A 25,774-nucleotide genomic window follows, 5' to 3' on the forward strand; every position below is an offset into this window, starting at 1 on the left:
TATTTTGAAAGGTTGAACAACATGGAATGGAACATGACAACGCTGCAAGCGGATGATCTGAGGCATCATTTCCTGTCCCAGTCAGCGCATGCTGTTCGACGCGTCACAAGAGCCACGTTCGGCAGGGTGAGATGCGAGGCGCGGCGTCATGATCAGTTTGAATGGAGGGATGAACCTGGTGAGTATATTATTTGGAAGTTCGTTATTGTTAAATAAAGTGTAATGTGCTCATTTAGGTATTCTATAAAAACTCTCGTCGATGCTTATGAACACATGATGGAGTTGCACCACATTTGAAAATTCAGTCCTAATAACAGTGCATAGAAATAAAAACATCAGAAGTAAATAATAATCACACTGGAGAAAAGAAACAGTTATCTAATCACAACCGATTGCATCTAACAAGAGAAGATGACCAACCTGGTCTCACATACAAAACGCACACCTGCAAGGTGTGAGCCCCAGCTGTCTATGTCGCGCGGAGATTTGCGCCACGATTATGACTGTACGCAGTTAAGACCTTCTGACCACATAGGTTTTTAACGCTCGTGTACCACTTGTTTCTGGCACGCTCCGCTGCGTCCGCCCATTGTCGGAGCTCGAACTACTGTACGCTACGGTGAGTAAGAGGTTCGTGTTTATAGTGCCGGTCAACCGACAAGCGACAGTGTGGCACCTCCAGGAGCAGTATACAGTGACGGTCAAATTGCCACGTTTAAACGTCAAAGCTCGCGACAGTTGTGATCGGTAAGCGTCGTTATATGTGGCTATTCGACTAACTCTTACACGAGGCAAAAGAAACTCTATGAGCGTTTCTTTGTGCTACTATTTGTACCTTGCGATTTAGTTGCGGCAGTCATAGAGAAGATCCGTTAAATGGAGAGAAGAATAGTTGATTGACGTTAGACTATTCTTTATGAGAGGATGGTGGTGACAATGATGACGATACCCTTTCACCACCATCATTTTCGTCAAACAACTTCATTGGCACAATGCGACAGAGACGTAAAATCACGAACTGATTGTTTAGGAAGCTTGCTTTGAAGAGGTAATATTGTCAGATTTCACCTTGCCTCTGTCCGTAACAGAGATCTGTGTGTGTGTGTGTGTGTGTGTGTTTTATAAAAAACTGCTGCAGAATATGCCCTAAAATATTGCTAAACAGTGTTGACCATATATGCGCATGGCATTGAAATACTATCTGCTCATATTGCTTACCCGTTTTTCATGTTAAATAACATGTGTTCTAGTTGAAGAACAAAGTTTCGAAACACACGGGGCAGACGTGACCGACTCCACGCACGTCTTCCCACACTTGCGACATGAAGCGGGTCTGAGGGCTCTGGACGTCACCCCGCTGCACAGTACTCTGCACAGATAGGGTTGACAGAAGAGATAGAGAAGATCCAACAGAGAGCAGTGCGCTTCGTTACAGGATCATTTAGTAATCGCGAAAGCGTTACGGAGATGATAGATAAACTCCAGTGGAAGACTCTGCAGGAGAGACGCTCAGTAGCTCGGTACGGGCTTTTGTTAAAGTTTCGAGAACATACCTTCACTGAAGAGTCAAGCAGTATATTGCTTCCTCCTACGTATATCTCGCGAAGAGACCGTGAGGATAAAATCAGAGAGATTAGAGCCCACACAGAGGCATACCGACAATCTTTCTTTCCACGAACAATAAGAGACTGGAATAGAAGAGAGAACCGATAGAGGTACTCAGGGTACCCTCCGCCACACACCGTCAGGTGGCTTGCGGAGTATGGATGTAGATGTAGATGTAGATCAGGCATCTGCAGTGGGGCGGAGCCAGTCGCAGGCAACCTGCACCAACAGAACTTTAAAAACTCTGCATTCAAGACGTCTGAAATGAGTATTATCTTAAGTATGGCCATTTATTTTAAGAGAGGGCGGGTGTTCGGTATCTAGGGTTGAGATCTCGCAAGTGTACGTTTTTCTCCTTACAAAAGAAGGTCGAGTTAGTTATGTTTATGTGGAAGGTTAAAAGTAATAAACATGAAGGTTGAGAACAGATTTCATTCGATGTCAGATAAAGAGAGATCATGCTGACACATCAGTAGAGCACACCGCCTCTAGCCTCGACAAGGGCCTGAGTTGGCCGACAAAGAGAGTCCACGAGTCTCTCCAGTTGTGTCGTGTTCAGCTGACGTCACTCAACTGGTCCCGTAGAGCCGCCAGATCGCAGGGACGTTGAGACCGCCGCTGTCCACACGCTGGAGCCAGACATCTGCTGTGAGGCGGAGACCGGATGGCTTAGCGGGCATGTCGGGATGCGGCAGGACGGCTGAGTGTGTGTCCACGCGGTCTGTGAACACGGCTGCTGTCTTGGGAGCGTCCCCAGGATACTCAGCATGAAGGTAGCGCACAGGTCCGGATTAAAAAATCACTATGCGATGTCATGCGATCTAGACTGCTCGCTCACTAAACTTCAGCACAGATCTCTGACACGTGACGTTTTAAGACTCCCGTTCATTGTCGTTGCGATAAAAGTGACAATGCAGTAACTTTTCCGAAATTTTCAGACCTTTAATGCCATACGCTACAGAGCGTACGGGGATCCACTACACGATGCCAACCCCAGCAGAACAGACACTAAAAGTCGCAAGAAACGACAGAGCCCGTGTCCTTAGAAATAGTGTAAAGTGCGTTATAAGAAGTAGCGGAATTTGGCACATTGTGTACATTTATTTACTTCTTTATGCGTTTATTCCACCTGATAAAATTAAGGCATTCGTGCACTCTCTTATATATAACCTGACATCTCAATGGGTCAACATTACGACATGCGAAGTACACGGGCAGCTTACGGTGGTGATAATTATACTACACTCCTGGAAATGGAAAAAAGAACACATTGACACCGGTGTGTCAGACCCACCATACTTGCTCCGGACACTGCGAGAGGGCTGTACAAGCAATGATCACACGCACGGCACAGCGGACACACCAGGAACCGCGGTGTTGGCCGTCGAATGGCGCTAGCTGCGCAGCATTTGTGCACCGCCGCCGTCAGTGTCAGCCAGTTTGCCGTGGCATACGGAGCTCCATCGCAGTCTTTAACACTGGTAGCATGCCGCGACAGCGTGGACGTGAACCGTATGTGCAGTTGACGGACATTGAGCGAGGGCGTATAGTGGGCATGCGGGAGGCCGGGTGGACGTACCGCCGAATTGCTCAACACGTGGGGCGTGAGGTCTCCACAGTACATCGATGTTGTCGCCAGTGGTCGGCGGAAGGTGCACGTGCCCGTCGACCTGGGACCGGACCGCAGCGACGCACGGATGCACGCCAAGACCGTAGGATCCTACGCAGTGCCGTAGGGGACCGCACCGCCACTTCCCAGCAAATTAGGGACACTGTTGCTCCTGGGGTATCGGCGAGGACCATTCGCAACCGTCTCCATGAAGCTGGGCTACGGTCCCGCACACCGTTAGGCCGTCTTCCGCTCACGCCCCAACAGCGTGCAGCCCGCCTCCAGTGGTGTCGCGACAGGCGTGAATGGAGGGACAAATGGAGACGTGTCGTCTTCAGCGATGAGAGTCGCTTCTGCCTTGGTGCCAATGATGGTCGTATGCGTGTTTGGCGCCGTGCAGGTGAGCGCCACAATCAGGACTGCATACGACCGAGGCACACAGGGCCAACACCCGGCATCATGGTGTGGGGAGCGATCTCCTACACTGGCCGTACACCACTGGTGATCGTCGAGGGGACACTGAATAGTGCACGGTACATCCAAACCGTCATCGAACCCATCGTTCTACCATTCCTAGACCGGCAAGGGAACTTGCTGTTCCAACAGGACAATGCACGTCCGCATGTATCCCGTGCCACCCAACGTGCTCTAGAAGGTGTAAGTCAACTACCCTGGCCAGCAAGATCTCCGGATCTGTCCCCCATTGAGCATGTTTGGGACTGGATGAAGCGTCGTCTCACGCGGTCTGCACGTCCAGCACGAACGCTGGTCCAACTGAGGCGCCAGGTGGAAATGGCATGGCAAGCCGTTCCACAGGACTACATCCAGCATCTCTACGATCGTCTCCATGGGAGAATAGCAGCCTGCATTGCTGCGAAAGGTGGATATACACTGTACTAGTGCCGACATTGTGCATGCTCTGTTGCCTGTGTCTATGTGCCTGTGGTTCTGTCAGTGTGATCATGTGATGTATCTGACCCCAGGAATGTGTCAATAAAGTTTCACCTTCCTGGGACAATGAATTCACGGTGTTCTTATTTCAATTTCCAGGAGTGTACTTCTGCTAACAACAACAACAACAACAGTGGAGACACATAAGAACACACGTTTCTCTTGATGGGACATGCACAACTGTTGATACACATCCAAGTGATAAAATCAGCTGCTGATGTACAATTTTGCAACTGTAGCATGTTATGCTTTATATCAGAATACACATACTACAAAAATTATAGCTCTGCATCTTTAAGTTGACTTAGATGTAAAACAGTGTAACTGTTTCAAACTGTGGATGCATTACTTTTACATGTTTGTTCGCCTTTCTTTTAACAAATTACATGATAAAAATATCAAAAATTCACGTACTGCAATTACATAACACTATGGCTTCAGTACAAACAGTCATGATTGCACACGAGGTTTGACCTTGGAGCGGAGTGGAAGAGAGGGGAGTCCCTTTCTCTCTCCCTCTGTCGCTCTTTGTTTTAACTCGCAACCGTCGGTAGCTATCGAAAACGCTCGCTTCCCCACGGGATGTATGCTTCGAAAAGGATCGAGGCACAGGAAAGTTCCATCTGAGGTTACGTCCTGGCGAGACTCTTGTTAATACTCGTACATCTGTATTTATGGGAAGAATTGTCCGATTATCTATGTCTAGAAGTCGAAATCTATCGTTTTCTAAATCCTGCTCTTCGATTGTGTGGCACACCTAGGGCCAGATGTAAGCTCAGATGTCAACTGAATTGCAATGAAGAGTGGATTGAAGTTTAAGAGAATGGTCTGGAAGAACAAAATGCGGAAAGGAGTGGGACACTAAAGTGCAAAGCAATCACGAAATTCATTTGAATTTCTCTTGGGCTGTAGATATTACGTTGATGAATACCACACAGGCAGTTCATTTGAACAGAAATGGACACCTATGAAAAGGGCATCGTAGAAATTGGACAAACAAAGATAGATATAAGGAGCTAACGGAAAAGAAACCTTGGGAAACAGAAAAAAACACAGCAACTGATCAGCAAATCATTGGCGAAAGTGTCAACCAAGAATTATTGAAGTTGGCGTCTAGAATATACGAGAATGGTGGTATACCATTAGACACAACCATGAAGATAACAGCAGAAACTTGCAGGCCTATCGCACAACTAGCATAACACCTCATGTATGGAATTTGTCGACAGGACTAATATATACAGAGGAATGGAAAAGATAATAGAGAATATGATAGATGGCGATCATTTCACCTGTCAGAAGGCTAATAGCGTGAGAGGGTGGTACGTCTGATATTGTGACTGATGAGAGAAACAAAACTTGGAAAATAAAATGGCCACATTCATAGACCCTATAGACCTAGAAAAAGCATCCGGAAATGTAAACTTCTGCAAGATGTTCGAAATATTGAGAAAAATGGGAGTAAGTTGCAAAGAAATACGGGTGATACGTACAAGAACCAAGAGGAAACAATAAGGTTGCATGACCAAGAACAAAATACTGTCCCATCTTCCTACCAAAGCGTTTGGTATGTTCCATTCTTCACCGATTCTGCTGAGAACCTCATCATTTTTTCTTTTATCAGTCCATCTAATTTTCGACATTCTTCTCTAGCACCACATCTCAAACGCTTCGATTCTCTTTCGTCCCGGTTTTCCCACTGTCCATGTTTCACTTTCACAGAATACTGTGCTCAAAACTTAAGGGGTAGATTTTGGGAAAGTCACCCAGAACTGTGGGTCAGGGGAAACTTACTGTACGAGATGAGAAGGGAAGACTAATTGTTGAGGACTGCATCGGACGAGATTTGAAAACCTAAGAGCTTAAGACAAGGTGATATGCACGACAGAGATTACTGCTAAAACATTGATCACAAGTTATTAAGAGTGAGAAGGTAAGCACATTGTACATAACAGAGGTGGGATGGGGCGGTGAAAAATAGATGGGAATGACAATGAAAGATGCAGGAAACTGAAACGGAGTGAAGCAAAGAGTAGTTACAGTGATAAAAAGCTGGATGGCGAGAACCAAGGACACGTTGTAGAGTTAGTTCTCACCTACGGAGTCCTGAGATACTGGTGTCTGGGGGAGAAATCCAGGTGGTGAAGCAGGCGCTGGTGTCACGAATGTCACGTTGTAGATCATGCTCTGCAACAGGATATTGTGAGTTACCAGTATATACCCTCAGCCTATGCCCATTCATCCTAATTGATAATGTGATGGTAGTGATGCCTATGTAGAAGGCTAAACAGTGTTTACGCAGTAGCTGGAATATGACTTGTATCTTTTCGCAGCTGGCTCTCCCTTTGATAGAATATGTTTTGCCAGTTACAGGGCTATTATAGGAGGACACACTCTTGTTAACTCGAGATCAATGTTTTAACAGTAATCTCTGTCTTGTATATTACCCTATCTTCCACCTTTAAGCTCCCTGGATGCGGTCCCCAACATTCCTTCTCATCTTGTACGGTAAGTCTCCTCTTACCCGCGGTTCTGGGTGACTTTCCCAAAATCTACCCGTTTTCCCCCTTTTCCTAGACCTGTCCAGTCCTTTTCCTTAACCCTTCTTCCTTCCGTTTCAACCCTTTTACCTGCAGAAGGAGCCACTGGCTCCGAAAGCTTGCCAATCACAACAGTTTCTATGTGTGTTCTGCCGCTGCTTCGTGAATCGATTCTTTTATCTATCCTATTAAATAATTTTATCAATGATTGTTTGATTTCGTTGTTACAAAACTGACAGTTGATGTTAGTTGACTTCGTTTGGCCGTGAACATCCTCTTTGAATGTTCTCTTTCATTTTTCCATTATGAGTTAGTTTGTCCTTGGTTAAAATGGCTCTGAGCACAATGGGACTCAACTTCTGAGGTCATTCCTTCTCATCTTGTACGGTAAGTCTCCTCTTACCCGCGGTTCTGGGTGACTTTCCCAAAATCTACCCCTTTTCCCCCTTTTCTTAGACCTTAGAACTAGTTAAACCTAACTAACCTAAGGACATCACACACATCCATGCCCGAGGCAGGATTCGAACCTGCGACCGTAGCAGTCTCGCGGTTCCAGACTGCACCGCCTAGAACCGCACGGCCACTTCAGCCGGCTACTTTGTCCTCAAGGTAGCAGAATCCTTTCAGTTCGTCTTGATCCTCGTGTACAATTCTGACAAGTTGAACACTGATCTGATTTCTGCTAGACATCATTAATTTAATCTTTCTTTGGTTTAGTCTTAATTCATAGAGTCTACCCATTAGATTGTTCATTCTACTCAACATCTCCTACTGTTACCTCTGACTTCCATTGAGAACAGCAATGACATCAGCTATTCCTGTCACTGATAACCTTTCAACATGAATTTTAATTCCATTTCTGAACCCCATTTTTAATTCCGTCATTGCTTCTTCGATGTACAGATTGAATCGTAGGGGCGATTAGATGTATGTCTTTTACCTTTCCTAACCTAATCTGTTTGTTATTGGTCTTCCTACTTTATCCTCTTGTTTGATGTACAAATTGCACGTAACCCTTCTTTCCCTAGAGGTTACACCCATTTTCCTTAGAGTTTCGGAAATCCTGCAACATTTTAAATTATCGTACGATTTTTATCTAACTACAAATCCTACGGACATGCCTAGATTTTCCTTTAGTCTCGCTTTAATCATCAATCGCCAACTGAGAAGTCCTTCGCTGATGCCTTTATCTTTCCTAAAACCAAACTGATCGTCATCTAGCACTTCCTCAATCTACTTTTTCCTCTTATATACATATTCTTGTCAGCAACTTGAGTGTGAGAGCTCTTTAGGTAATTGTGCGGATGTCCTCGCACTTATGTGTCCTTGAACATACAGAACTATGTGAATGATATTTTCAAGAGATACTGATTGTGTATCTGGAGAACCAGTTTGAATAATAATTTGGCTTCCAAATTTTCGAAATTCCTAAGAACTCTTCCATATGCCTTCCAGATCATTTGATCGCGAGTCTTCCTAACCCCTGTTTGTTTCTGTGGGCTGCAGAGGTAGGCATCTCGACGACCGCTGCTTCCCGTGACGTCTCACGAGGCCACCTGAGGACAGAGCAGCATCGACCTGACCGCCACAGGCAAAAGCGACTCCCGCCGCTGAACACCACAGAACACCCTACACTATGCTGCTTGTGGTGTGGTGTCAGTGGTAGCCACAGATCTCAACCCAGGTTACACCGGTCTGTCTGTGATGGCTGGTGAACTTCTCCCAACCCGTGGCTATACATTCTGCAGTCGTTGCCCTACAGCCAGACGCCAGTGTAATGTGTCGGTACGATGCTCTCAAGTCCCTCATACCGATCATTCGTTTTTTTTACAAAGTCATTGAGATGCACGTTCTTTGGACTTTCTCTTTTGCGATTTGCGCTGAGTAATTCCAATAGCATTAGGAACAGAACAAACATCGTGTACACACATCATTCTCCATCTGTAGCAATGTCTTTTTTGTACTGAAAGTAGGCTCGCATAAGAACGAAATGCCAAAAATCTGGCACAGGCATAAAAATAATGCAGTATCTTTCTTAAAGACGTTGTGTCTGCCAGTAACTGTAACATTATTTGTTTTCACGACTACATTTTCGATCCTGTGCCCTTTATACAGGTATACAGCAATAACCGAAAAGTGAAGTGCAGATGGCATGTATAGAACGCCACTATCCTCCCATACATGAGGCAGTTATATTACAAAAAATGCTAAAAACAGCACATCACTTGCATCGGGCCACTGGAGGTGTCAAACTTTACAAATCTTCTGACGTGTGTATATCTCACTGTTGTCTCTGTATGTTGAGTCTCCTAACTGCGAGTGTACATCAACTTTAGATGAGCGTAAGGATCATAGCAATGGCATAAGGTAAATTTATTGTTACTGATGTTAACATCACTAACATGAATCTCCTCAAATCACTGTTCATGTTGTTTACACGACAACTGAGGCGGTTGGTGGGGAACATATTCACAAGTCGTTTCTTCTTTGCCCTTAGCAGTGATTGTACATGTAGTGTCGGCAGACTTGCCAACACTACGCACACTAATTGAAAGAGGCGGCCAAGATGCACGCGCTAACTCACGAAGGATGGAGTGAGGTCTGAAACAGGAGACTTAATGAATGTGATAAAGAAAATACGTATCTTTGGAATATACTTAACTTTTAATACATCCTTGTATACATCGTTCTTGATGAGACATCTGGAGATTGTGGCGATACAAGTGACTCTTTATATACAAGCTATTTAAGGCTAATGGCGCCTTGCTAAGTCGTAGCCATTAACTTAGCTGAAGGCTATTCTAACTGTCTCTCGGCAAATGAGAGAAATGGCTTCGTCCGTATAGTCGCTAGCAACGTCGTCGTACAACTGGGGCGAGTTCTCGTACGTCTCTCGAGACCTGCCGTGTGGTGGCGCTCGGTCTACGATCACACAGTGGCGACACGCGGGTCCGACATGTACTAATGGACCGCGGCCGATTTAAGCTACCACCTAGCAAGTGTGGTGTCTGGCAGTGACACCACAGTACATGCCACAGTAAACGTTTTATACCAGAGTATCTTAATATCGTGTTTACATTTGTTAACAAAATTTGGCATTCTGATTACGATACAAGCATTTGGCGTAAAGAAAAAAGATAAGACATTTCTTTATTGTGATAGTGCGTAATAGTACATATGGTATCCATCGTCAAAGGCTTACAGTAGCTTGGCTGCTCATAAAAACATGGCAGTAATAATCATATATATATATATATATATATATATATATACACTCCTGGAAATGGAAAAAAGAACACATTGACACCGGTGTGTCAGACCCACCATACTTGCTCCGGACACTGCGAGAGGGCTGTACAAGCAATGATCACACGCACGGCACAGCGGACACACCAGGAACCGCGGTGTTGGCCGTCGAATGGCGCTAGCTGCGCAGCATTTGTGCACCGCCGCCGTCAGTGTCAGCCAGTTTGCCGTGGCATACGGAGCTCCATCGCAGTCTTTAACACTGGTAGCATGCCGCGACAGCGTGGACGTGAACCGTATGTGCAGTTGACGGACTTTGAGCGAGGGCGTATAGTGGGCATGCGGGAGGCCGGGTGGACGTACCGCCGAATTGCTCAACACGTGGGGCGTGAGGTCTCCACAGTACATCGATGTTGTCGCCAGTGGTCGGCGGAAGGTGCACGTGCCCGTCGACCTGGGACCGGACCGCAGCGACGCACGGATGCACGCCAAGACCGTAGGATCCTACGCAGTGCCGTAGGGGACCGCACCGCCACTTCCCAGCAAATTAGGGACACTGTTGCTCCTGGGGTATCGGCGAGGACCATTCGCAACCGTCTCCATGAAGCTGGGCTACGGTCCCGCACACCGTTAGGCCGTCTTCCGCTCACGCCCCAACATCGTGCAGCCCGCCTCCAGTGGTGTCGCGACAGGCGTGAATGGAGGGACGAATGGAGACGTGTCGTCTTCAGCGATGAGAGTCGCTTCTGCCTTGGTGCCAATGATGGTCGTATGCGTGTTTGGCGCCGTGCAGGTGAGCGCCACAATCAGGACTGCATACGACCGAGGCACACAGGGCCAACACCCGGCATCATGGTGTGGGGAGCGATCTCCTACACTGGCCGTACACCACTGGTGATCGTCGAGGGGACACTGAATAGTGCACGGTACATCCAAACCGTCATCGAACCCATCGTTCTACCATTCCTAGACCGGCAAGGGAACTTGCTGTTCCAACAGGACAATGCACGTCCGCATGTATCCCGTGCCACCCAACGTGCTCTAGAAGGTGTAAGTCAACTACCCTGGCCAGCACGATCTCCGGATCTGTCCCCCATTGAGCATGTTTGGGACTGGATGAAGCGTCGTCTCACGCGGTCTGCACGTCCAGCACGAACGCTGGTCCAACTGAGGCGCCAGGTGGAAATGGCATGGCAAGCCGTTCCACAGGACTACATCCAGCATCTCTACGATCGTCTCCATGGGAGAATAGCAGCCTGCATTGCTGCGAAAGGTGGATATACACTGTACTAGTGCCGACATTGTGCATGCTCTGTTGCCTGTGTCTATGTGCCTGTGGTTCTGTCAGTGTGATCATGTGATGTATCTGACCCCAGGAATGTGTCAATAAAGTTTCCCCTTCCTGGGACAATGAATTCACGGTGTTCTTATTTCAATTTCCAGGAGTGTATATATATAAAATTTTACATGTGTATTCTTTATACCACATTAACATCACAAAGGTATAAATCGCATTCACAACAACTTTCGTACATGAATTGATCCGGTGGACAAATAAAAAGAAAAAGGAGTACAAAAAAAGAGATAAAAACATGTGATGGGATACATGTCACACATTACAAAACATTATGTGTATCATCATGTAATTGTAAAATGTACTGTTAATATGTAAGGTACTGTACCAGTACAAATGTAGTCATACATTTCCATGCTCCTTAGAAAGTTTAGGCCGAGAATGGCTTTTTCAGCTACACTTGCAAAACACCTTATTCATTTTTTTACTGAATTATTAAAATATATTACTTATGTTAAAATAAAAACACCCTAATTACAAAAACGTGTATGAGTGGACATAATTCTTTCTCATTTCCATACATATCATACCAATCATGGGGAACGTCGTAAAGACTACTCATATTATAAAACCAGCATAGACACGATCCTGTGCAAATCGTTACGTCCTATGCTTGTCAGTAAGTCAAAGTCAAATAGCCAAACTATACATTCTCATTTATGTTACTTTCTATTATTAGCACGTAAAACTGACTGGAATTTATCTCGAGGTCTCTTCTTTCTTAAATCCGTCTTATTGTTGGGCAAGCCGTGTGGGTGATTTTTGAAATAGTTGTATATTTCCACTTCTTCAGATATTTTGATACTTCTACCCTTAGGTTAATTTTTATTACTGGATCTACGTTAGGTGATGGTACTCCTCTCTCTTTGCTTGATGTGCTCTTTAAATTTGTCGCTGGAATATGAGCTTTGTAACGTCCGGTCAAGGTGTCCACGCTGTAACTCATACGATTACTGACATTGTATATTGATCTACTTTCAAAAGGTAAATGCTACCTGCATACACTTTGTGGGTGCAGAAAGGGAAAGCTGTGCTTCCTACAGAAGTCTGATCCACTGGCTTGTTCACCAGTCCGTCGTCTCCCGTCTTGTGCAGAGCTGCAGGCCCAGGCGGCTGTTTTCCGGGAACGCCTCTCCAGCTACTGGCGGGACTTGGCGCAGCTGCTCTCACTCGGTGCGACGCACTTCTCACAGCTGTTGGTTCCCCTCGCATTCGAACGTATGGTAAGTGGAGTTTTTTCCTCCTCTTATAAACTGTATTATACGTACAGGGGGTGAGAAAATGACACACACCACCTGGTCAGTTCTTGGAGAGTGTTTCCCAGCTTAGCTTCTTCACACTGTAGTTATCTTTGGCTCTCCAGTTCTAATACTAACCATCTGGAAGAATTCTGAACCAACCTCTACTTCTGTGAGCCTTTTGGGGCTATGATGCAGGGAGGCTAAGCTCGGAATGGTTAGAGATCGTAGAAAATCGTCTGTATCTTTCTTTTCTCGTATTTGCTAGCTACTTCTTTAACAGATTCAAATAACTTTGCATCCAGTCCTGCTTTAGAAGATGAAGCATGTTAGCTTCATATTTAGTGGAGAGTGGTCTAGAGTCTCAGTGTGGCACTTCAAGTCCCCATCAGCATCTTCTCTTCCTAAGAATCCCTACTCCATATGGAAGGCCTATAAAATTACTTCTCTCAACATGGAGGTTCGTCATCTTTAAATCTCGTAATGAACCTGTATACATACCACATAATTCATACATTTCGACACAACTGCTCAAACTCTTCCCACCTTAACGTTCACGTGACCATTTCCCACGACTCCATGACCAGACGATAGCGCAGCTGACACTTGTGGCTCTACGCCATTGGTGGCCCCCTGTGCTCACCACTGCCAGCCACCACTGTCCGTGTGACACGGCAATGCCCCAGCCGCCGCAGCCACAGAGGACGCGCGTCAATAACGAAAACCTGCAGTTGAGGTCCACCAATTAGCGCGTGTTGCGCCAGCGAGTGGCTTTGTTAAAGGCACTGTGCTACTACAGTCACAAGCGGAATATCTGGTGAATGCGTCAAGGCCAACGAAAATCTGTGCCAGACTAACGTGAAACCGGATGCTGCTTTCTGAGAGCATTCATCTTAGTCGTTAGGCTTTCTGCACGTGTCTCGTGGCCTAACTCGAACCATTATCGAGTCTGAATTCTCTATGATTTATGAACACTACCACCAGTGATTTTCCCACTACCGAGAATAAAAGCTATATGGTCTTTGAACACATACACTGGACTCGCATTCGGGAGGACGACGGTTCAATCCCGTGTCCGGCCATTCTGATTTAGGGCACGGCCGACTTCCTTCCCCATCCTTCCCTAATCCGATGAGCCCGATGGCCTCGCTGTCTGGTCTCCTTCCCCAAACAACCCAACCTTAACACATAGAATGGCACCGAGCGAGGTGGCGCAGTGGTTAGCACACTGGACTCGCATTCGGGAGGACGACGGTTCAATCCCGTGTCCGGCCATTCTGATTTAGGGCACGGCCGACTTCCTTCCCCATCCTTCCCTAATCCGATGAGCCCGATGACCTCGCTGTCTGGTCTCCTTCCCCAAACAACCCAACCTTAACACATAGAATGGCCACTGTGCATTATGACTGTTTGGATTCTGACAATAGTATACATGGAAAGCAAAAGGACGCAGTATGATCTGTGTCTTTGTGTAGCTTTTTGTGGCGTATGTAGCAACGTGCCAGTCCCTAAAGTATCGTGTGAGCCTCATTTTGGATCCATTGAGAAGAGAATTAGGCGATACCTGTTTTAGTGAACTGAAAAGGTTCTGGGTAGATTAAATCTTTTGCCTATAAATATTACGGATGTTTGCTGGATGGTAATTTCAAAGATTGCTATAAATATTACGGATGTTTGCTGGATGGTAATTTCAAAGATTGATAGTAGCGGTTTCCCTATTTAAGAATGGTTTCTGCCGACATCGTATCATGTCCTGTCATTGCATCTTGTTTTCGTTACCATCATCCAAGCATTTCACTGCAGCAAAGGCAATTTGCCTGATACGTATCCAATAATTTGTAGTGTTAGTACCTCACAGCTTGCGAGAATGTTTAAAGGACGACTTCTTTATTACATTTGCGGTGCAGCTACGCTTCGTTGATCATACACTGCACCTGCTTAGGAAAAGTGTAATTGCGAAAAGTATTCCGTGAAACCAATGTTGTACAGATAGTTTCGATTTAAAGACACACTTAGCTTTCTGAATGAAACTTAAGTCTTCAGACAGCTGCAGCAGTCTTGAGGTATTCGTATTCGAGATAATTCCCCTCGTGGTTCTTCACTACAGCCCTGCAGAGTAGTACGGCAAAGCGTGCTGTGGCCCAGGTAACGACGCAGCTTACGATTTTGACCCTGTGCCCCTGGTAACTGGGCTCTCACATAATACTGTGTACAAATATGTATGTATGTATGGTCAGAATAGTTCAAATGGCTCTCAGCACTATGGGACTTAACTTCTGAGGTCATCAGTCCCCTAGAACTTAGAACTACTTAAACCTAACTAACCTAAGGACATCACACACATCCATGCCAGAGGCAGGATTCGAACCTGCGACCGTAGCAGTCGCGCGGTTCCAGACTGAAGCGTTTAGAACCGCTCGGCCACATCGGCCGGCATAGATTAGGTCTAGATGGCAGAAAGCGCAGGACGACGGATTCAACGTTTTGGAAGGTGCCGATTCAAAAGTGTGCAGCACGTTCCAATTCACTGCTCCTGCAAAACGAGGGAAATTCTGAATTTTATTTTTCGTTTTCTATACTGCTTATCGACGTACGGGTAAGAGTCGACCCACTACAGTGGGTTTGGGTCGGTCCGTACGCCGGGCCCCCTACTGTGTGGACTCGGCCCGTGTCGCTCGCTGGCCTCCCTCGCCCTGTGTTGTTGCGACGCCCACAGCCGGGCTGTCGGAAGCGCGAAGCGGCTCAGACCACAAACGGGATGTTAGCTGGCCGCTGACCGCTAACCGCATGCTGTCACAGCGAGGACGTGAGGCGCGTCCCACACACACACACACACACACACACACACACGTAAACGCGTGCAGTATTCCTGGCGCACATTCGCAAAGCTCTAGTTACGCAAATACGAATTGGAGGCGATAAATCGCGATCCCGTCTAGAACCGGTCGGCCATGTATGTATGTATGTAAATTCAAAAAATATTGTATTCGAAAAGGATTTCTTTTTTCTCTGGCTCCTGCCATCAATATAAAACTGATAACGGAGGTATTTCACTCAAAAAATATGACAAAGAAGAACAACTGTATTGTAAAATTTCCATTTTTTCTCGTATTTGTTATATACGTAACAGTTTTGTTATTTCGTAATTGATTCATTACAATATACACATTCTTTTGTGAATAAGGTAATTTTTTAATTTCCAATGTCTATTAAACACTTATTAGTAACTCAGACAGAGAGAGAGAGAGAAGTTTTCAGTGTGTACATACTTAGAACAGCAACAGCAATGGCAGCTCAAAAACAATACACACACACACACACACACACACACACACACACACACACACACACACACACACACACACACACGCACACGCACCATAAACATATAAAATACTTTCTTTACACGGATGCATATTGTACATGTTCCACACGAAATATATACTCTGTCTCTCTCTCTCACTCACACTCTCTCTCTCTCTCTCACACACACACACACACACACACACACACACACACACACACACATGGACGCACGCAGTGTGCAATGAGACATTCATAATCTCAAATATGCAGTCAGAACTGTGACAAACAGCTCATCAAACTATTTCACACACACCCAGTCAAGTGTAACACCTTTTTATCTTTTTACTAACAAATAAACCCACCCAGACACATCAGTAAATAGTCTGGGTGCAGCAGATTTCCACACCTATGCCCCCCGATGAACCACTTGTGATCGTGATAGGACACCCCTGCTTCCAGCTGGAATTGCAGTATATACCTCAGTATATAACCTCGGTCGAAAGGTCTCCTGATAAGCATTTGTGGTGCAGCGCCAATGCCCTAGAGGAGGCACCTGTTGAAGTCCCTGAACGTGAAAGTCTTTCAGGCTGTGCAAATCACCGTGGCTGTCATGCTGACTTGTGGGATAGTCCAGCTCTACCTCTAGGACATATCCCTCAACAGCATCAGCAGCCACATATTTGATCTCTTTCCTCAGTCTGGTCATTTTCCCTTTGGACATCCATGAGAGCCCTTGAAAAGGGACACTTAGTTGCATGGTTTACCTTTAGAGACAGTTTACATCCAGGTACAGGATGAAACTGAAATCGTCAGACAACCTGTACTCCCCCTCGATTATTTGCAAGTTATTTGCCTTGGCATACCTGCGCACACATCGGCAAAGTCACTCGTGGACCGCATGTTCCCATGCATTTCAACGTCGGTCAAGAATTCGCTGCTGGCTTGTGTCTTTCTTAACATGGCATCCCACGAAATCTCAGCCATATGCTACAGAACTTCTCGAAGATGTTGCCGGTCAGATGTACATTCGTGTTCATCATTTTACATGTTCTGATAAATCAGAGATGCCGAAGTCCTGCTGTTCATTCACCAAGTGCCCGTTCTTTCCATTCATTATGGAAATGCCTCTTAGTTTACTAGAGAATGGTTCAAATGGCTCTGAGCACTATGGGACTCAACATCTGTGGTCATAAGTCCCCTAGAACTTAGAACTACTTAAACCTAACGAACCTAAGGACATCACACACATCCATGCCCGAGCGAGGCAAGATTCGAACCTGCGACCGTAGCAGTCGCGCGGTTCCTGACTGAGCGCCTAGAACCGCTAGACCACCGCGGCCGGCTTACTAGAGAATCCAGATATTCGTATGGAAAGACCTCTTCTCCGCCACAAGTTGAAACTCTTGAAACTCTACATCATCGAGATAAGAATATCTTCAGGACGCGTTGGTTCAGCAAATTGCTAAAGAGACGTGAGCATGAAGCGTTGTGAATCCAGGAAGTGGTGTGATCCTCTTTGAAGCGGCATGTATTTGTCAACGGTGTCAGCAATGACACTGACCTTATCATCCTAATACCCAGACTCGTCAAAGTGCTGAACTAGAAAGTGGGCATCATGGTCGCTGAAATTGTGGAAAAGATGGCTGTGTGCTGTGGCAGTTGGTACTTAAAGTTACACGGGTTGTCAGCTGCACTCTGGGACTTCCCCGTTACGTGGCAACAGACTCTACAGGGAGCTTCCTCACCTCTGTCCAGTCACAGTCCCCAGGTATAACGATCAGCTGCCTGCTTGTACAGTGCATCATTCTCCTTCACGTTGGTCATCAGGACGTTTTCACTATAAATGTTATAAACATCCCGTACAAGACTTTCAAGCTCAGTGAGCAGCCATCTCGCACTATTCCCTTGACATAAGATTTTAATTTTAGTGCACAGAACTTGATGGGTAGCCACATATCGTATGCATCATTTTGTGACAGTGATATGGGAGGCAGAGGCACCACGTTCACACTGTACCACAGGAGCTAGGAGGCGCTCTAAATCGACGTAAACGACGAAGGGACAGAAGTGTTGGTGAGAGGCATTCTTAGACTTCGAGAACCGTTTATCCTTGATAAGCATTTCCACACGTATTGTTTCCTGGCTCTAGCAGTCAATCAGGTGTCTTTCAAGATACATGCTCTTGGTAAACGACTTGAGACATCTAAAGCAAAAATATCTTGCACCTTTTTTGTTTTCATTTCAGAGGAACGTAGGTGGGACATGCATTTTATCCAAACGTTGTGTTGCTTATCGTCTTCAGAGATTAGCAGCAGGTCTACACTTTTTGGATATTTCTCGGCTAATATGGACAAGAAGAGGGGACCACCTAATTTACGCTCGACTTCTTTGTCGATGTGCCATACAGCGTGTTAATGTTTGTCTTCTTCTTATGGCTTTCCTACATTCCGCCATAAACGAGAAATTAGAACGTCAGTGGACATCTGGTGTTTGTTGTGTATCTGTATGCCCTGTATTTTTTGGTTAATTTCTATCGCTAGTGAGAAGCAACCATGGAAATCAATTTAAATTCCTCTCGTCATGATTCTGGGCATTAGGACATGCTTTTTGTTAGCAGTATATACTTTTGAAGAGAGATGTAACTGGACCCCACAATAAGTTGATCAAAATCTTATGAACATAAATCAAGGTAGAGCATACAGCTGAGTGTCTTACACGACCCCCTTTCCTGCACCTCAGAAAAGTGACTCAGTATGACCACTCTGGTATCGACTCACCCCATGACGTCACGACAGCTCTCCCCCTAACTTGGACAATGCTCTTCCCCTCAACAACACGTCCAACTCCTAATAACTCTGCACACGAGTAGGAGAAACAGACGCAGTTGATAAGTATCTAAGGAAGGAGAAATAAAAATCCGTATTCGTATTATAATAATAATAATAAATTCTGAGTACTTACAAGTAAAACTGTTGTTGTGTTCATTACTGGAATACACTTCCAGCAACTCATCATCAGTGGGCATGTTTGTCATTAAGGGCATATCCAGCATGGGTACTAGAGGAGGTGTATGACGTCGGCAGGGGAATGTGTCTGAAAGAATATGGACAAACCCAAACGAAAACACAGGTGCAAAAGAACTAGTAGCTGGTGGTCGTGTCTAAACACCGATATTCGCCCTGAGAACATCTACAAACTAGAGCATCTCAAAAATAACAAACAAAAAATTTAATACTGTAGAATAAGCGATATCTGCCTCTGAACAATCGAAGTCGTTCCCCAGAGATCATCATCATCGTCATCATCATTATCAGCTGCTGGATTCAGATCCCACAGCGAGTAACGCCTGCTCACGCCTAGAAAAGAAGAAGTAGAACCCATAAGAATCACTTACACTACTGGCCATTAAAATTGCTACACCAAGAAGAAATGCAGATGATAAACGGGTATTCATTGGACAAATATATTATTCTAGAACTGACAGTGATTACATTTTCATGGAATTTCGGTGCATAGATCCTGAGAAATCAGTACCCAGAACAACCACCTCTGGCCGTAATAACGGCCTTGATACGTTTGGGCATTGAGTCAAACAGAGCTTTGATGGCGTGTACAGGTACAGCTGCCCATGCAGCCTCAACACGATACCACAGTTCATCAAGAGTAGTGACTGGCGTATTGTGACGAGCCAGTTGCTCGGCCACCATTGACCAGACGTTTTTAATTGGTGAGAGATCTGGAGAATGTGCTGGCCAGGGCAGCAGTCGAACATTTTCTGTATCCAGAAAGGCCCGTACAGGACCTGCAACATGCGGTCAGGAATTGTCCTGCTGAAATGTAGGATTTCGCAGGGATCGAATGAAGTTAGAGCCACGGGTCGTAAGACATCTGCAATGTAACGTCCACTGTTCAAAGTGTCGTCATTGCGAACAAGAGGTGACCGAGACGTATAACCAATGGCACCCCATACCATAACGCCGGGTGATACGCCAGTATGGCGATGACGAATACACGCTTCCAATGTGCGTTCACCGCGATGTCGGCAAACACGGATGCGACCATCATGATGCTGTAAACAGAACCTGGATTCATCCGAAAAAATGACGTTTTGCCATTCGTGCACCCAGGTTCGTCGTTAAGTACACCATATCAGGCGCTCCTGTCTGTGATGCAGCGTCAAGGGTAACCGCAGCCACAGTCTCCAAGCTGATAGTCCGTGCTGCTGCAAGCGTCGTCGAACTGTTCGTGCAGATGATTGTTGTCTTGCAAATGTCCCCATCTGTTGACTCAGGGATCGAGATGTGGCTGCACGATCCATTACAGCTACGCGGCTAAGATGCCTGTCATCTCGACTGCTAGTGATACGGGGCACTTGGGATCCAGCACGGCGTTCCGTAGTACCTTCCTGAACCCACCGTTTCAATAGTCTGCTAACAGTCATTGGATCTCGACCAAAGCGAGCAGCAATTTCGCGATACGATAAACCGCAATCGCGATAGGCTTCAATCCAACCTTTATCAAAGTCGGAGACGTTATGGTACGCATTTCTCCTCCTTACACGAGGCATCATAACAACGTTTCACCAGGCAACGCCGGTCAACTGCTGTTTGTGTATGAGAAATCGGTTGGAAACTTTCCTCATGTCAGCACGTTGTAGGTGTCGCCACCGGCGCCAACATTGTGTGAATGCTCTGAAAAGCTAATCATTTGCAATTCATCACGCTTCTTCTCTCCCCACTAACATTACTTACACATAGCGCATTGCGACAGTACCCAGCGTGTTGGTACACATTTGAACATGCCTCTCTCAACTTGCAACTGCTCTCATTACTTACCAAGCGTGGACGCAAGGCAGCACAAACGGGTTTATTTCTCGTAAGAAAAGAACTTCCACATATTAAACGAGTGGGATTGTGCTGTGACAGAAACGCGCGAAATGGAATATGCTGGTTGCAAGTAGCTGCTGATCGGCTATGTTTTGAGCGACACATCGCAGAAACTTGGGAAATCATCTCGACAGTTCTCCAAAAAGAGTGTAGATGTCACCTGGTAAATAAACACAGGTGACAAAAGAACTGTAAAAAATTAGCTCGGGAGTATCTAAACAAGTGCAAAACTTTTATTAAGAAAATAATATTTGCACATATCTGCAACACAAGTAAATCCATTTTTCTCTCCAGCACCATGCACTTGCTTAAGGTGTCGGACTGACATACAGTTGAATGGTTCCAAATTCAGGATGGCAGTGTTCTTGAAAATATCCCACATTCATACCACCACCTCACGACCTTTGACTGCATGACGCTCTCTCTGTGATCACAGAGTGATGTCAGCATATCCTCACAGGTCATTCCTGTATCGTGGCGGCTACTGCGATAGTGGAATCGAGTCAATCACGCTACTGTCTTCGTTGTTCTGAGCAACTGGGCAGAAGTGACAACTGTGTAGAAACTTGTCGAAACACAGACTGAGTCGATGCGTGTGACAACAGCTACACCTTTAATCATCTTTAAACATGAAGCGGCCGCAATCGTCGTGGAGGCCTCGCCCGTGAGCAACAATGTTGTACCAGAAGACAGGCAGCTTGGACCCTGGCAAGCAGGTCTTCAGCTGTATCTACAGGTGTTTCGTACACCTACATCTTGGCATAACCTCAGAGAATGCAGTCGAGGGTTGTAAGATCCAGCGATCGCAATGGCCATCAGAGAGGACCCCCCTTTCCAGTCCTACAATGAGTGTGAGTATTCTTCAGGTGCTTGGTGCTTGCAAACATTAACATCAAAGTGGAATGATCTTGGATAATGCCCTAAAATACCTTGACTGAGAATCTTTGCTGTTGGCCTCCGATATGGGTGGCGTGGGTTTTGTCCTCATTCTAGATCTGCCTGTTTGGCTTTTGAAAACAACATCACGGATGAATGAGGCCTCATCCACAAACAATACAAACTGTATGAAGTTGGACAGTACAGCTCTGTGAACGATACTGGATTGACACAAGCAGACATAGGGCTCAAAATCCGTTTGTCCCAGTGCTTGCACATTTCATCTTTGATTACTCATTGTGCACTGTACACAGCAACACACCTCACCATGAACACAACACAAGCTATCTGATGCAATGGACAGCTGACAGCAGGGTCAGTGGTGTGCTTGCGGCACAGGTTAATGCGCCACTGCGATGCTTGAGTGCTACGAGCCTAGTTGTGTACAGTAGGTCCGTTTAGTGGTCAGGTATCTACACAGTTTATCAGATGTTACTGTTCGAGTGCACAACGGACACCCGAGATCTTTGCCAGAGTGTGAAGAACTGCAGGCATCATTGCAATACATGCATTCAGACTGACAGTCGTTGCTTTGAAGAATTACTATGAACTACATTGTTGTTAGGTGGTGTATGCTGTGTATGTCCTTAACACAATAAATATGCACTTTCGAGTATTGGTTCCCTATCTCAATATAATATATTGTGGAACCACTGTCACCTGCTTCAGTGTGACCCAAAAGGATTGGGGACTCCACGTACAGAGAACAAGAGCAGCTCTGTCCCACTTCCCTCAGACACTCCCGACGGCACCCATGTCTGTGGTGAGCACGCACCTTCCAGAACAACATACTGGGTGATGCTAGGGTAGATAGAAGAAAGGAAAACAGAATGGGAAAGTACGAGAGGGACTCAAGCACTAAGGGTTCTGTACAAGCTACCCATCCTGGGAATCGAGATTCCCAATGATTTTTGCCTGTTATCGACACTTTGTAACTTTACTGGCAAGATACTGGCCCCAGGAATACCAAGATCGATTCAGAAATTCTACGTTATTTCCTCAGCCCAAACAAACAAGAACAAGCAAGCAGAGGACTTTAGTTTACGTATGTAGGAAGACAAGATGTAATAACACATTTCTGTTTACGTACTAAATCATGAATACAACATACATTTTATCTTTGGGTGCAGTAATGTTCGTATGCTATACTTTCAACGGGTCATGAATACAATGTATGTCCAAATCGAAAACGACATTTTTATGTGATATAATGAAAAGTTAACAGGTTTCAGATTTTTTGCTTTACTTGTACCGGAAAACTTAGTTGTTGCCAAATCTCATGATTCCAAGTCAATGGAGAGCACCCTATAGGTTTCGATGAGTGAGTTTTCGATTATCAAAACACGAGACATAAACGGCCGTATCTGTTGACTGGAGTGAGTTATAATCTTACAGTTTTTACGCCGCCAAGGGTCCACATACCTTTGTATGTGACATAATTTGAACATGATACCCAGAACTTATCCAGAGAAAAAGATTCCTAACAGATGGTCAGACAAATAGACAAACTGATAAAAAATAATAAGAAAAGTATTTTCTAGAGTTATATAGTTACCAATTTTGGATTTTAATATATTTTCCTTTATTTGCACTGTGAAATCTGGCTTCTTTCAAAATGTCATGATTCTAAATCAACAGGGAGCACCTTATAGATTTTTGTGAGTGATTTTTCAAGTATGAAAATATGTCATTTAAATGGCCAGATCTTTATTGCAGTGACTTAGAAGCCTACAATATGTACAACGTCAAAGGAGCATAGACCTTAATATGTGACATAAATGTGAGCTTCGTACCCGAAAATGGTCCAGAAAAAATGATCTTAACACTCGAACAGTCAATACATTCCTTCAAATCTGCAATATTCGAGACCAGATACAGACGACATCGTGTTAGATGACGAGCAACAAACGCAAATTTTCGGCAAAAGCGATCAGCCAGGCAACAGACAAATGCTACAAAATTTTGAGTCAAACTGACATTTCGTGTGTGCACATTTAACTCAGATAATGTTTCAGATATGGAGCGGCTGATGTCTATCATTGCGTTTGTAGAAGGTCATAACGTGTTCAAGTTTCTCACAGCGTTGGTAACGAGTAGGATTTTGACGGATTTGTCAACAGTGTGGCCATTCTATTTTCGAAAATCGTTCAAAAGTTTGAATAGAATCTCGTCAGAGTTCCAGCCACGCCATGTGGCTTTACACGTAGGAACTCGACGCTGCTGGCAGCTCCAGAACATTTCAGTTGGATACATCGTCACGGGAGTATACATTCATACATTCAGACGTCTGTAATGTCAACTACCAAGAAATATCTGCACCTCTCTTATCGGATGTCACAGTTTGAGAAATGTATTTATTTAGTAAAACCTCACTAGGCATCTGCTGTGCATTAATGTTTTTATGCCTCTACAAAACTGAATGTACTACACTCATGCGCTGGCAGTAATTTCAGTGTCATGTAATAGTGCTACATGTAACTGTATATTAAGACAGGCTGCTGCTTGTGGATGTTATGAAAGTAATTTGAACTATTTTCTGTGTGTCTCAGGGTAACCACGCAAGTGATGAGCAACTCCACGGTTGGATTAAGGACATGGAACGTGTGAAAGACATGCTGCGCACGAAATTAACCGGATGGGTACATGACATGCAATTAGCCAGCAAACAGGTGGAGCACTACGAGCTGGAAGAAGACGAGGACAGGCCAGGGCACTTGATAATCAGGTATAAACCAGTGTACACTCAAATGTCTGTCGTACTCACTACGGTTTATTGGAGTTTATCTCACTTTTATCCATTGAAGTATTCATTAAAGTTATAGAAAACACAGGGATCATTTAATTCAGAATGGAGTAAAGAACTAGCACTAATAGACAGTAGTGAAGGGCATGATTTACAAAGTTTTTTGACTCCGTTTAGCCTTCGATATTTTGATTCGTATTGTGTCTTAAAATGTTCCACGTATTACGTAACAGACCAGCGGAGAAAACTGACACAAAAAACGATGTTACTGCATTTACTAGAGAAAGTATTGATGGTTACAGATACTTCCGAAGTTTTCATAATTTGTGGAAACAATGGTGTGGAACCTGACACGAAAAGTGAGCGTGTCCTCGTCTTATTCGGGACAAAAAAAAACACTTCGGGAGAAATTACGGTAATACCGTGTAGTAGCGACTCTAGTCCAGATACTGGCATCCAGTCGGTGAGGAAAAGAGGCCACAAGTCATGTTCATCTCAATAGATGGAGGAAAAATCTAAGCAGCGAGTAGGGCAGGAGCGGATAGCCATCGTTCTTGTATTTTGTCCTGTGGTTGGTGTGTTTAAATCAGTCCGTAGCATAGAGCGTAAATGAGGTTGCGAGCGGAAAGAAAGCGGAATAGTCTCTCGAGTGGTTGACATATGGGGCCGTGGAATGGAGTGTTGTAGGAGATATGTTGGCACTATGGAGGGTGACCAGGTGGCTTCCTATGTGGGAATGGGCAAGCTCCCAGCAGGCACCCCAGGTCTTGTGGCGGTGTTGTTGGATTCTTTCAGGTGGCTTGTTGTGGGGTAGCTATGGAGGTGGAGAACATGGATTACGATGGACAATTAGACTCAGTCGTGATTGCTATCAATAGAATGAAAGACTTGTGCAGTTATATCTTAAGAGGCCGGTAGGGGAGTCACTTTGCGATGAGTGTGTCTGGGAAATGGACTAGGTCTTCTGAAACGAAAGTGATCAACCGACATCCACAATTAAGTTCATCATGAGAATGGATGTGGGTAAACAGCTGTGGAGAGGCAGTGGTCAGTGTGAGGAACGAAATTATGTGCTATAGGATGATGACAGAGACAGGCAGTAGGACAGATCACGGTCAGGGTGGTAAAATACACACTCAGGATAAAGTATTGTGCAGGATGATTGAACATGATTTGTAGCCAACTGGAGCTGTTTTTGAGGAACGGTATTGTTACTCCACAATGTTTATTGTGTGGGGATTTTTGGTTTGCTACTCCACATCTGTCATCAGAACTGTGAGTGGGTTACTGATTCACTGTGTACGGACACGTGCAGATAGTGTGACGGGATAAAACTATCGACATTGTGTCAGGCAGTGGG

The 25,774-nt window shown here is 45.2% G+C and overlaps 1 protein-coding gene across 3 annotated transcripts in view; it reads left to right on the top strand.

Annotated features, from left to right (window-relative positions):
- LOC126237489 (uncharacterized) overlaps window positions 1-25,774 on the top strand; it is a 71,661-nt gene that overhangs the window by 18,716 nt on the left and 27,171 nt on the right. For 2 of the 3 annotated variants that reach the window (XM_049947634.1, XM_049947635.1), the window contains 3 exons: window positions 12-178; window positions 12,377-12,528; window positions 24,221-24,396. In XM_049947634.1, coding sequence (XP_049803591.1) covers window positions 12-178; window positions 12,377-12,528; window positions 24,221-24,396 — 495 coding nt within the window. The remainder of the gene's footprint in view (window positions 1-11; window positions 179-12,376; window positions 12,529-24,220; window positions 24,397-25,774) is intronic. The other variant, XM_049947637.1, reaches the window with a different exon arrangement.

The sequence above is a fragment of the Schistocerca nitens genome, chromosome 2 (assembly GCF_023898315.1).
Source record: "Schistocerca nitens isolate TAMUIC-IGC-003100 chromosome 2, iqSchNite1.1, whole genome shotgun sequence".
Lineage (NCBI taxonomy): Eukaryota > Metazoa > Arthropoda > Insecta > Orthoptera > Acrididae > Schistocerca > Schistocerca nitens.